The following is a 14,940-nucleotide window of genomic DNA, read 5'->3' on the forward strand; positions in this document are numbered from 1 at the left end:
TAATTTAATTTAATTTAATTTAATTTAATTTAATTTAATTTAATTTAATTTTATTTAATTTAATTTAATTTTATTTAATTTTATTTTATTTTATTTTATTTTATTTTATTTTATTTTATTTTAACCTATAAACCTTTTCTCCAAATATACTTTGAATGTTGGCTTGCCTTGTTTGAGTTTTAAAGCAAGCTTAAAATCTAAATTACGAAAAATTCACCTACTTTACAAATGCATGTTATAGGTTTTTCTGTGAACGAACTGAACAACGAATGTTGTTGATGTAGATTTCTTTGATGATTTTCTATAATCGACGTTCCAGTTCCCACCTTTATTTATTTTTATTTTTCAAAAATCCAAAAAACTTGGATGTGTGTCACAAAATATGCTTTATTGCAACTTTAAAAAGACAGACAGACAGACAGACAGACAGACAGACAGACAGACAGACAGACAGACAGACAGACAGACAGATAGATAGATAGATAGATAGATAGATAGATAGATAGATAGATAGATAGATATATAGATAGATAGATAGATGGATGGATAGATGGTTAGATGGATGTTGACCTGGTCAAATATGCTCTAAAGTCTCGGGTTGTCTTTGCTGCTTTGCACAGATGATGCTCTCCCCTCTCCTGACCCCGAGCCAGCCCCACCAAACCTGGGTGAAATGATTGATGCAGTGAAGGCAGCCTTTGAGCAGGCGGTACAGATCTCGACAACCGGTACCGTACGCGAGGCCTTGGAGCAGGTTGTAGGTGAACTCGTGCCACAGAAGACTCAGGCAGAGCATTCACCAGCAGTTGGGACCGAAGCAGATTATACAACAGAAGAAGCAGCTAAAGAGGAGGCAGTGGTGCTCACTGCAGGAGAACCACATGTCCTTATGTCAGAATCAAGTGAACAGACATCTCAGCAACCAGCTCAAGAAGGACTGACTCAAGATACAGAACCTGCAGACGAGATTCAAGGACTAGCCAAGTCCTCAACTTCAAAGCCAGAAGAGAAATCCGAAGAGAAACCAGTGGAGCTGGTTCTTGAGACAGTGGAATCAATTTTGCAAGACCATGACATTGTTGAAGTGGGTAAACCAATGGCAGAGGAAAGCCATTCAGAGAAATCAACCGTCCAGCTGTATACTGATACACAAAAAGAAAACGAATCAGAAAGAGGAGCTTTGGAAATGAACAAGGGAAGCAAGGAGGCTGAAGACAGAGATTTAGAAGACCCAGAAAAGGGATTTATTGAAAAAGAGCCTCAGTTGTCTGAAACGGAGGAAAAGACTGCAAAAGGGGAACTGGAGAACGTAGAGGTGCCAATAGAGGTAAAAGTACAAGGACCAGAAGAAGAAGACTCTGTGAAAAGGCAAGATACAGAATGGGCTACAGAATCAGAGCATAGTCAAGAGGAATGGCAGGCAGTAACAGCACAGATGGGTACAGATGGTGGTGTGGCTGATATGGATGAAGTAGAACAGGAAGAGGAAGAACAGGAAGTAGCAAAGTCTCAAGAAGGTGTGACTGAAGTTAAAGCAAGAAGAGAGGAGGAATATTCCAGATCTGAGGCACAACTCCAGAAAGTTTCAACACAGGAGGAGGTTCCCCCATCCGCCAACACAGTACCAGAGAAAACTCAACAGGAACCCGGTAATGAATCTATAATTAAGTGCATTTAACACCCCAAACAACTTCAAACTAAAAATCGTGATACATTTCAATCTCCAACCATTAAGCTACAGTTGCTGTAATATTTTCTAGAGCAGTTCTACTCCATAGTTTTAGTTAGCTATTGTTTCCCAATTGTGATGGTGTTTTCCTCCCTCGAGTCTAATGCAATTAGACTTTCACTGTCTGATCATTGTACTTACAATATTCAGCAAAGCAATTAAGCTGCCTAAGGGCATCCCTTCAGTTTATAGCAGCGAAAAGGCTCATAACATGTGTCTCTGAAGATGACTGGCTCCTGGGTGCACTCTGAGTCATCTATCCACCATTAATTATACAGTCACGCTGAAATACACTGAAACACATTGCTCTGTCAGACCGTGTTCAATGGGGATTCAGATGGTATCACTTCATTTCAATCTTTCAAAACATAATAGAATAGATCAGAATAGAATGATGTTGCAGAATAGCATTTGTTTTCTTTAATCAAAGGATAAGTTGTTGCTGTACATTTATAAATAGAATAATAAAGCCCACACAAACACCTGCAAACACTAATCATATCTCCCTCTGCTTGACAAAAACTAATTGAAATAAGCAATAAGTAAATCTACAAAGTCAGTGTCATTTTATAGCCTAATGTTATGAGTGTTCATATGTTTTTGTACATAACATTTACATGTTTTTATGTTTGTACATACTGAAACATACAATATAGACTCATCGAAATCATATGCAAAGCATAAATTTTTATTTATTTAATTATATATATATATATATATATATATAATTTAAGTTCATTCTGAATGTTCATTATGAATGTCACAAGAAATTGTCAAATCTAAATGCATTACTAATTATGCATTAATGAATTTAATGAATTTAATTAATTCATTCTATTAATTCCTTCAGTTCAATATTCTGTTAGCCTAAAGTAATTCATACACAGTTATACAGAATGTCTCTAACGTTGTTCTTATGTATATTAAACACAGACATTGCTTTAATAATGTACATGTTAGAGTATACAATCATACAAAAATGTAGAACCACACTTGATGAAAAACATCTACGAGTATTAATGAGATCTTGTTGCATTTTTACATCTTCCTGAACCAGTGAGAGTGGGGTCAGTTTTGGTGTCTGTCCAAAGCTCCAGAGCCTAATTTCTGATGAACCGCTGTCCTGTATGTTTCTGCTCCTGCTGCTCCTGTGACCTACATCGAGAAACACATTCATCCTGCTGAAACTAAGATACCCCTAAACCTTAATTCCCACGCAGCATAGACTTTACCCTCCAATCCTCCTAAAAGCACTGCATGCTTCACTGAGTCACATGGCCTCTGTCACAATAGGCTGTATTCAGATAAAGCAGACTTTCTTTATTTCTGTGCATGGGATAAATACGTGAACCAAATGTGCATCTCTTAAGACTGATTTCATGATCTGAAGCTGTTTGATGAGAGGAATCTTACCCTAGTATTCATAAAAGCCAAAGAATAGTTACATAATAATATCTCCGGCCATTCAAACCAAAAATCAACATTGCAGATGACAAACACACATCTCTTTGCAAAGGTTTCTAAGCACCATAATATACTGAACTCTTTTAGACCTAGCTGTTGTCTCACCTGATGAATATACTGTGAGAGCGTCATTGTAAATTCCATACATATCCTCCAGCTCTCATCTCATCTTCCTGCTGCAATTTTCACCACTCTGTTAAATGTCTCCCGCATTTCACAACAGAAGTCGCAGTGGACACCAAGGGACCAACTGAGTTGCAGGAGACTGTTATCACAAAGTCTAAATGACACAAATTCCCTCTCAAATCTTCTCTCGCCTGCTGCATATAAATGTAACGCAATAAATGTGTGGAAACTTCTTTTACAGGTAAAACAGATTTTACAGGTAAAGCACATGAGGCCAGTGATGTAAATGAGATTATCACCTCCAGGGACCCAAACAAGAATAATCATGGTGTGCCTGTTTTGATGAACACTGTTGAGGAGCTTCCACCAACACCAGATCTCAAACTGAGACTCGGAGATACTGACTCTACACGTATGCCAGCTACATGAGAAATATCATTTAAACAAACCAAAGTACATTTTATTAATGTAACTTTCTGTATTTGACATGCTTCAGAGAGCAAAGCCACAGGGCAGGAAGCATGGAAGATAGGAGCCATAGCAGCAGCTTTCTTTCTCATTCTGCAAACTGCTGTCACCGTTGTCTACATTCTGAAGTGCAGGACCAAGCCAAATAGGTTTGTGTGTGCATTCTAGAAATATAAGGATCTTTGAAAGGAGAAGTAGGTATTGGAACATGACTACAGTGATTGATGAGATATATAAGAACAATATAGACTGTATACAGAGTGTTAATAAATACACACACAAAATCCACTCGACAGATGATTTGATCAAAAGTGACTTATACATAACAAGATCCCTAAGACTCAAACGAGTGAACTATAAGAACACTGGAGTGTTCTTGAATGAATTTGTAGTCCCTGTTTGATAGCTTTGAAGCAGTCTATACCATTCAAACATTTGGGTTTGGTGAGATTTTTACAGAATTTGTGAGGCATCAGTTCCCCAAGGCTGCATTTATTTGTTAAAAAAACATCAATATTGTGAATTATTATTACAATAAACATGTTTTCAGTAAATTTAAAATTGTAAATTATTAATGTTATGACAAAGCTGAATATTCCAATCTTCAGAACATTTATTTTTATCACATTGAAAACAGTAGTTCTGATTATTATTATAGCAGATATACTGTATGCATTTAAAATGAATCAGTTCTCTTCTGAAAAAAAAAACATTATATATATATATAATGAGAAATGATTATAACAAATGATAAAACGAGAACGAAGGACCACCTTCCTCTGGCTAATAATAGGTAATGTATATTGAAAGAACTGCTTTAAAGATAATATTCCAATATATTTGTTAGCAGCAGTGTGGCCCTAAAGAAGATCTGTACTAGAGGAAACGGAGGTATAGAAGGGGACGTAAATAACACAGATACCACCGTTTCAATCGATGAACAGTGAGTATATCACCAAACATACTCACCCTGATTATGAGGAACACACACACACACACACACACACATATGAGCTGTGACTGATAGTTTGTGTTTGCAGAACCGCTGTAGATGACCTTCCAGAGTACTCACAGGTCCAGCAGGAGGACATTGCTATGACAACTATCCCACTGGATTCCATAGAGAAGGATTCATCATGTGACCCCAGAACCTCAGTTGTTTAGCATTGCTGACCTTAAGGAATATGATTCTTAATCATATAAGTGTGTGTATGTGACTGAGAGTCTGACTGTCTGAGAGTGTGTGTGTCTATACTGTATGTGTATTGAACGGTCTAGTTAGCCTTGACACCAAATGTCACACCTGTGTTATTCTGTGTACAGTATGACCGTTATTTGTGAAAAAGCAGAGTTTTATCAGTTTTTAGGTTGGTTTCACCGTTAAAATATTTAAATATTTGGGGGTAAAAAGATAAATGCACTTGCTAAAGCAAAACAGCATAAAATATTAAGACTTGTTTTCATAGAATATGTTTAGGTTTTAGTTTTTATTGAGTGTTTTCTTGTTTAAAACATCTAACATTTAACATGATTTATGTTTAAAATAAACAACCATTTGCCCATGGGGTAATACACTTAACTCAATATTTATTTGAGAAAAACAAGTTTTATTATATTACACAGTTTTGCTTCTCAAGTATATTGATCTTGGATATTTTTACTGAAAAACATGATAAAATACATATGTACCAATGTATTGTCCTGCACTCCAAAAATGTATTTAGGCCTAAATCTAAGACATGTATCTGAGTCCATGCATTTGGACAGAAAAAAAGAAAGAAAAAAATGTAATAAATGTAATCTGATGCATATTTGTCAGTCATACATAAAGTAAACAAGTAAGATTTATTTTTATGCATTTCTTCAAACTGCTTCAGATTAGCATAAAACTGTTAATTGTGAAACACTTACATTTACATTCAGTTAAAAATATCTGAACATGGTAAAAATGTGGCAAGCTTTGAACAATCATTTTCAGTCAGTCATAGTTTATATGTCTTTAAAATGCTTTTAGTTTATTTGTACTGTATAATCTTTTGCTTCTTGTTTCCTTAATGTATGATTCAAATAATCTGAAATTTGGACCTTTAGATAAATTTTGGTTTTAGATTTTCTGCTGTTTTGTATTGTTGATGCAGAACAGTTACTTTTCACACAAATGTATTACATTAAACAATTTCCATAGAAAAAAATAAAATTATATATATATATATATATATATATATATATATATATATATATATATATATATATATATATATATATATAAGTTTGGCATATGTAATAATTGAAATTTAAGGAGTTAATGTCTTTCTATCTTTCCTGCACAACCCTCTTGTAAAAGCCATGAGACACGTGTCTTTTCTTTAATAAATGGTTGGTTTCTGTCCACTATTTTGCCTGTTATGAAAGCAAAGACCACTAATCTATCAGACTACTGAAAAGGTCAAACCAAAAGACGCAAATGAAGAGCCATATTCACTGAAGAGAAAGGAGAGTTGTATAATGTCTTTTTACCCCTTCTCTCTCTCTCCTGACTGCTGATCACGGGATGGAGGGGTCAGAGAGATGAATGCAGTCAGGAGGGGTGTAAGTATAAAAGAGTAGGCCAGGGGGCAGCACAGGGGGGCACTACACCACAGAAGAAAGAGAGAGTGGGAGAAAGAAAGATTGGGGTAGAAAAGAAAGAACGGATGATATAAGGTACGCACTTTACTTTTATTTTTATGTCCTGTATAATTTTTTACTCTTTTTATCACTGCATTGGATGAAGACAGACATTGTGCGCCACACAATTTTGTCAGGAACCTTTTACATAAGAGACAATATGACAAATCAATATAAGAAATAATTTACCATTAACTCAATCCTTTTGTGTGGGTTTGCTCTGAGGATGTAACTAGCCACTGAGTGACACAGTTTGAGGTAGTGACGTTGGAACTGTTTATATCCTTGTACGCTTCTAAAAGGCTGCTATACAACTGCAAGCTTATGGTACTTAAAAAAAAAAAACTAAAAATGGAAAATTCTATATCAAAGAGTGAGAAAGAAATCATATGTTGCTTTCCATTGTTTCTCTTTGAAAGTGATAAATTTCTTTCATTTTTCTTATCCTCTGTAGTAAGAGTATATCCTACTGTGCACATTGAGCACTGATCTTAAAAGATCACCCAACTTTATCAGTGCAATGTTGTTACCATAACCATAACCATAACCATAACTCTTCATAGTGAAATAATTGTCTCAATGCTTAATTTATCCATTTTAACGGCAAACTACAAAATACATGTAAATAAGATAATAATATATAAAATAAAATGCTATTTATTTATATATCGTTTATTTAATGTTTTATATTTCTAAAATAATAATATAACAAAATTAAATAAGACAAAATACAAAAAGCTAAAATGAACTGACTAGCATTTTTTTCTTTTTAAAGTATACTATATGCATATAACAGACTTCTGTGATGTTTATGCATAAAACAAATAATATACAGTTTTCCAAACAGGATGAGAAAAATAATGAATTCAAATGATTGAAATTTCAATCTTAATATTTTATAAAATGCTGCTTCTGTATTCATCTTGTTATATGATGTTTAGATAAAATAATGCGAAAACAAAACCAAATACGTTTTTTAGTGTTCTAATTAAATAGTTTGCTAATATTACAAGTATAAACTGAATGCATAACTGAATATTAATACTAATAGATATTGGCCAAGTTAAAAGACCTAACATTCACAATCTATGCAATTTAAATTGGATATTTTATCCCCCAAGTTATTTTACTCACCTTCATGCTGCTCCAAACCTTTATGATTTTTATTCTGCCTACTATTTGTGTTCTACTGACGAAATAAAATTGATACAGGTTTGTATTGACACGAGGGTGAGTAAATGGGTGATCTATCCCTTTGAGCATATTTTAACGCATGTGGTCCCATATTGTAATGTCTTTCTAGGATGTGGAAGAGTGTGTGTTTAGTGCTAATGTGCGTTGTACTGACGCACGCTCAGTTCCCACGTCAGTGTGTGACACCAGAAGGTCTGCAGAGTGGCACCTGCTGCCCATCACCTACTGGACTGCCCAATGATGAGTGTGGATCCAGCACCGGGAGAGGACAATGTGTGTCCATTACTGCTGACCGCCGGCCGCACGGGCCTCAGTATCCTCACGATGGGCGGGATGATAGAGAACGATGGCCACTTCGGTTCTTCAACAGAACCTGTCAATGCAACGGAAACTTCAGTGGATTTAACTGTGGGCGATGCCGACACGGTCTGACAGGGCCAAACTGTGATCAAAGAGTCACCGTGGGTGAGGACACACATCCATATGCTTGAATACTCATGATAAACATGTATACAGATATGCACTGTAAATATATACAGCATGTGACGTTTGCAAGCTTTGCTTTCTTTCTCATCTGGGTTTGTTTCTGTTTTTCAGTGAGACGTGACGTCATGCAGATGTCTGCAGATGAGAAAAGAGCCTTTGTGAACGCCCTGGACCAGGCTAAAAGAACTGTCCATCCTGACCTGGTCATCTGTACCCGCCGCTATCAGGAGATTTTCGGCCCGGATGGAGCAAGTGTACAGTTTGAGAACATCACCATTTATAATTATTTTGTCTGGACCCACTACTTTTCGGTCAGTAAGACATACATGGGTCCGGGCCAGCAGAGCTTCGGAGGTGTGGATTTCTCTCACGAAGGACCAGGATTCGTCACTTGGCACCGGTACCACCTGTTGCAACTGGAGAGAGACATGCAGGTGACCAAAAACAGATAATAATAATGAAAAAATGTTTTATGTGATTCCAAAAGTGTATGAGACGGGGGGAAAAGGAGATATTCTAAATAATACATTGGTTGCTCTATTCCATGCAAATGTAGCGACTGGGAAAAATATGCAAAAAGTATCATTAAAGAAGTTCATATGACAAGTATGAAATATCAAGTTTTCTGAGGAAAACGGGTGAAATTTAATTTGATGACATCTGCCCTATACAGTGTCTCTTCTTGGTTTTAGACCACTCTTATGATGCTTTGATGTTCTTTTAAAAGCTTGAAATCTCCAATAGAGAAGTAAGAACAATAGAGAAAGAGAAAAAGAAAGAAAGTCATACAGGTTTGGAATGACATGAAGTTGAGTAAATGATGATAGAAGTTTCATTTTTTGGGTTGAATCTTTCCTTCTGTATTCATGCTTTGTTACATCATATGTTATAAAAAGTCACAATAATTGCATGCCAAGACAAGTTATGACATATAAACATGATGACATAATTTGAAATACCAGATACAACTTTTGCTCATAATTATCACTTTTTTATCACTTTTTTGTCACAATTTTGACTTAGTAATAAATAATAAATATAATTTATTAAATGATCATAATAAATGTATATATCATAATGAATTTCGACTTTTGTATGATTAACTAATGTTTTTTCTCATGTTTTGGAAATGGGCTTCAATACTTCGTTCTTATAGAAGACCTGCAAAGAGTATTTATCTTTAAATTAATTAATAAAATAAATAAATAAATAAATTCTAAGTAAGTAGATATGTAAATAAAAAAATAAAGAAACAAAAAAAAAATCTGAAGTCAAAATATACTAAGATCAACTTTACTTGAGAAATAAGATAAAAAATAAAATAAAAATTAAGAGAATGTGTTTTGAATTTAATTAAATGAAAGATTTTTTAAAATCCTCATTTCTACATTTTCCTTCTTTTATGAAGATAATCCTCTAATGTTTTGTAAGATTTAAGCTCTATTCAAGAAAAATCTATTTGCAAGTCTGATTATCTTGTGCAGTAAGCAGAAATACCAACTATTAATCATTGATAGAAGTATCAGCTAATGGGACATGTTGGGTTACGCATGTGTGTGTGTGTGTGTGTGTGTGTGTGTGCACAGGACATGCTGGAGGATCCGTCGTTTGCCCTGCCATACTGGAACTTTGCAATAGGAGGCAGTGAGTGTGATATCTGCACAGATGACCTGCTGGGAGCCAGAAGCAGCTTTGACACCAATGGCATCAGTTCCAACTCTGTGTTCTCTCAGTGGAGAGTCATCTGTGAGAGTGTGGAGGAGTATGAGACACTGGGGACCATCTGCAACAGTACGACGCACTCACACAACATACCAAAAACACACACATATATACAGAATACAGCAGAAACACACATCTAATTTTGTGTCCTCTCTCTGGTGGGAGATCTGTGAGAGTGTGGGGGAGTTTGAGACATCGGAGACCATCTGCAACTATAAAACACACACACACACACACACACACATGCATTCCAAAACCTAAGACTGCTCACATGCTGTTCGAACTAATCCTTTGAGGCATTTTGAAAACTCAGAAGAAAGAGCAAACCTTATATGGGCAAAATGATTAGGATCATGTGATTGTATTTGCAAGTGACTCACAACTGCAGACAAACTGAATAGTATAATATTCAATCTTATGATGCTTCCTTCTCACAGGCTGTGGGACCTCAGAAAGAGATTTGATTCATAGATCAAAGACAGATAACAATCATGATAAAAAAATATGTGTATATATATATATATATATATATATATATATATATATATATATATATATATATATATATATATATATATATACACATATTTTTTATTCATTTTGATTTCACATGGTTACAATATTTTTTGTCAAAATTTTAATTAATTACTCTTAAAAAGTAATGTGGTGCATCTATCAAAATTGAATAATTATTTTTCTAACATAATGAATATATGAGTGTAACCAGTGTTATTTTTATCAGTAAGACACTGTTGTTTTTTCCATATTCACTTTAATTTCAGTTAAAAAAAATGTTTTATTTATTTATTTATTTTTTTTCTTGTCTTGATACGTTTTAGGTAAAAATTATTTTTATTAAACATCATCAAGTTTTGGGAGAGTCACACCATATGACACATGATTTTACAATCTAAAGAAATCTTAACTTATAAAAGGTTATCTGATATTTTACCAGACATATTGCCCTTGACACATAGTCTTGTTTGTCTAAAAGGGGTAATTTTTTTTAAATGATTTAATTATTGAAATAATAATAAAAAAAAAAAAATATATATATATATATATATATATATATATATATATATATATATATATATATATATATATATATATATATATATATGTACCGGTATTTATTTTTTCTATTTGTTGGTTGGATCACATGACTGTGCTTTTCACACGTGATTTGGCGGACAAAAATTTTTCAAATATTAAAAGCAGTGAAGCAGCTGTGTTAATGTATAAAAATATTAATTTCCTTATAAGTGTTTCCCTACATAATATGAGACATTTAAGAGACATCTTTAAAAAAAATAATGATTCGTGACAGTAGTATCATTCTGACAATTAAACTTCATGACCCACATAAAATACCAAAATGCATTTGAATTTAAAATACTTAAAAACACGTTAATTATTGAAGTGTTTTCAAGTCAGTGTGTTTGTATTGCATTTTAATGTATTTTTGAATAGTAAAAAAAAAAAAAAAAAAAAAAAATAATAATAATAATATATATATATATATATATATATATATATATATATATATATATATATATATATATATATATATATATATATATATATATATATATATATATATATATATATATACGTATATATATCTCAAAAGTTCTCTACCTGGTATGTTTTCAGGTACAGAGACAAGTCCGATCAGAAGAAACCCTGCCGGTAATGTGGCTCGACCCATGGTTCAGAGGTTACCAGAACCACAGGACATCATTGACTGTCTCGAGCTGAACACTTTCGACACACCACCTTACTACTCAACTTCTTCTCAAAGCTTCAGGAACACTATTGAGGGTATGATACACTCACACCTGCAAATAAAACTTATTTGAAAATTTTTTTTGAAAGCCACAGGCAAAGGAACCAAAGTACACCAAACAACCACCTGCCTAAAGTCTTTGCAGCATTTCGGAGAAGCGAGGAGAATTTTCATTAGTGTTCTTGTGTGTCATTAGGTTACAGTGCTCCCCAGGGAAACTACGACCCAGTAGTGAGGAGTCTGCACAACCTGGCTCATTTGTTTCTCAATGGCACAGGTGGACAGACTCACCTGTCACCAAACGACCCCATCTTTGTCCTGCTTCACACGTTCACTGATGCCATCTTTGATGAATGGCTTCAGAGACACACTGCTGGTAAACACACACATACATAATAAATAACCAAAATGAGGTTTAGATTTCAGTGGCATTCTAACTAGTGATCTTTGTTGTAACACAGCAGGAACAGTGGTCTATCCTGAAGAAAACGCTCCGATTGGGCACAACAGAGAGTTCAATATGGTTCCTTTCTGGCCACCAGTCAGAAATGCTGAAATGTTCGTCGCTGCCCCAGACAACCTGGGCTACACCTATGAGGTTCAGTGGCCAAGTGAGTAATCAGTAATAGCAACACAGAAAAAAATGATCCATAACAAGGCCATAAACTAAAATCTCAAATCTAAACACTTTAGAATAACAATCTGTCATTAATAGATTAGCTACTATGCAGGACGAAATGAGTTGTAGTACATTAAAACTTTAGTTACTATTAAATAAGAACAGAACCCCAAACAGTTGTCTTTTTTATTCTCAACGTTGTCATAAGACGCATTAGTAATTACTCAAGTGTTATCTAACTCTTCAAGAACTACTAGTTATCTGGATTATTATTTAAAAAAAAAAAGAAAAGAAAGGTTCTTCACCTTAAAATAATGGTCCAGATAATTACTAGTTCCTCCAAAATGCAAGTAATTCATTGGTAATTAATTGGTGTGAAATAATAGCTATTTCATAATTAGCCCCATCTCATTCAGTAATTACTGATTGTCTATTAAGGAAGTTTTTCATTCCTAAATTCACTATTTCTTACTGATTAGTTCAGCTTGTTTCGATATTAGCTAATAGAAGTGGCTGAAGTGTTACATTTGTAGTTCACTCATTAGTCCTGCTTTACTTCCTTCATAAATATCTGTTAATGATACAACATTATTTTAAAGTGTTAACAATATTCCTTTCTGGAAATCTTTTTTAGTTTAACCGAACTTAAAGTTAAAGCAATAGTTCACCCTAAAACTAAGATTGTCATCATTTCCTTACATCTTTTTTCTTCTGTGCATCACAAAAGTAGCTCATTGAATTAATATCCAGCTGTGTGAATTCAGTATAATGGCTATACATTATAATTAATTTCAACACTCAATGAAGAACGTGCAAGTGCTCTGTTCGGTTTTAAGCAATTTTAACAGTAAAATGGTTTGCAGTCCAGTAAATGGAAGAAATGTTCACCTCCTTTGGATTTATGCTTTTCCATAGATCAGATTTGATTTTGTGTTGAAATAATGACAAAGAGAGTACACATTCATATTAAGCCAATGGGATCACTTGGGGTCCTAAAAGAGACACAATTTTTAGGGAGGACCCAATTTGTCCTGTCACTGGTTTAAAGGTGATTAGCAAACCAATGCCGAAGGATACATTTCTGCCACCTGCTGGACTGGAGAGTGAAGTGCACACAGGAAAGCAATGGCAATTTCACTATGCATTTAAAAAATGTTGTCCACCGTAATACATTTGTGGTTTGATATAAACACAAAATCTCTCTCTTTCTCCCTCCTTAGCTCGGGCATACACTATTTCAGAGATCATCACCATAGCGATTGTTGCCGTGGTGCTTGTTGTGGCTGTAGTGGGCGGAGTCATCGGGTGTGCTGTTCGGGCTCGTTCTTACCGCTCGGCCGAGGGCCTGGAGCCGCTGCTAGGGGAACAGTTCAGGCGTTACACAGAGGAGGAGCGGCATGCTTCTCAGTCTGTGGTGTGATTGAGAAACTTATAAAAAAAATACATTTTTATTATTATTTTTTTTTGCACTGTGCATCCACACTGTACAGAAGGAGTTGAATTATGAATTATTAGGACTCAAAATCACTATAAAAGTAAAAGGGGCTCAATTTATGACTATTTATTATCAGATTTTTAATGTCCAGTGAGACACTGAGAATACAGTCATATGCGCCATAAAACTCATTTAAATGAGTTTATGCACTGCTTATGAATGCCCACGACTTATGGTTATTGTACAGTGTGGCCTATTTTATATTACTGAGTATAATAATTCTGATTTTGTGTATTTTACACTCAAATTTATTTAACATTTTATTTTACGATTCAACAGCAACTGAAATAGAGACAGATTTCAAGAATATTGAAATAAGAAAATTATAAATAAATATTTTAAGTAGATTTTATATATGTTTTACTAAATTATTATTTAAAAACGAAAAACCATTTCGTTTCGATACCATAACATAACATTCCTGATATGTCCATACACAGGCTCAAACTGTTATATGACATGTATTGTGTAATGCCATAATAGTGTTATGATTTATAATCAAACCTATCAGAACAAAATTGCAAGAGTGCAGAGTAAAAAGTGTCTTGGTTAATTAAAGTGCGACGACAGAACCTGGCAAATAATTTAGCAATTTTGGAACAGTATACTTTTCTGTAATTAACATTCAATAATTAAAATAATAATTAAGAACTAGGTTTGTGTAATTAATTTGTATTCAAGAGGCTTATTTTTAAGAGGAGCATTTTCATTTGCCAAAGATGAATTGGATGTTAAAGCGTGCTCATATCCACTGTGATGCATGATTATGATGCAGATTAAAACATTTGGAATGGCAGCTGCCCTCGTGGCAACTATTAACATTTGATTTTCTGCTGATATTTAAAGGGCAATCAATCATGAAACATATTCATCCCATTTCACCCTATGTCACCCTATTTATGAAGAAAAGACATAAAATAAAGTATATTTCCTCTCAGTTGACTTTGCAGATTTCTACACCACTGCAGTGTGGCAATAATGACCAATTCAGCAAGCTGTATCATGTCATGCATGTCACTGCTACTTAGTCGTTTCCTACTACTACTACTACTACTACTACTACTACTACTAATAATAATAATAATAAAAGGAAAATCTTCACTGCACTTAATGGGCATGTTGAGCAAAACCTGGCAGTTTCAGCCATATTACAGTAACACAGGTGTTCAGATGCCATTCCA

At 34.3% G+C, this 14,940-nt stretch overlaps 2 protein-coding genes across 2 annotated transcripts in view; both read left to right on the forward strand.

Annotated features, from left to right (window-relative positions):
• The window catches only part of LOC113070724 (sodium/potassium/calcium exchanger 1-like), a 3,347-nt gene extending 1,330 nt beyond the window's left edge, over window positions 1–2,017 (forward strand). Inside the window, exon 2 of the mRNA XM_026244417.1 lies at window positions 621–2,017. Coding sequence (XP_026100202.1) covers window positions 621–1,678 — 1,058 coding nt within the window. The 3' untranslated portion in view covers window positions 1,679–2,017. The remainder of the gene's footprint in view (window positions 1–620) is intronic.
• A 4,234-nt stretch (window positions 2,018–6,251) lies between these two features.
• tyrp1b (tyrosinase-related protein 1b) lies at window positions 6,252–14,698 on the forward strand. The gene is made up of 8 exons (XM_026268686.1): window positions 6,252–6,490; window positions 7,758–8,113; window positions 8,246–8,568; window positions 9,721–9,925; window positions 11,513–11,680; window positions 11,842–12,021; window positions 12,107–12,256; window positions 13,485–14,698. Exons 2-8 carry the CDS (start codon window positions 7,759–7,761, stop codon window positions 13,682–13,684), a joined length of 1,581 nt encoding a protein of 526 aa, XP_026124471.1. The 5' UTR covers window positions 6,252–6,490; window position 7,758; the 3' UTR covers window positions 13,685–14,698.
• Window positions 14,699–14,940: the final 242 nt, after the last annotated feature.

This window comes from Carassius auratus, chromosome 1 (genome assembly GCF_003368295.1).
Source record: "Carassius auratus strain Wakin chromosome 1, ASM336829v1, whole genome shotgun sequence".
Classification (NCBI taxonomy): domain Eukaryota; kingdom Metazoa; phylum Chordata; class Actinopteri; order Cypriniformes; family Cyprinidae; genus Carassius; species Carassius auratus.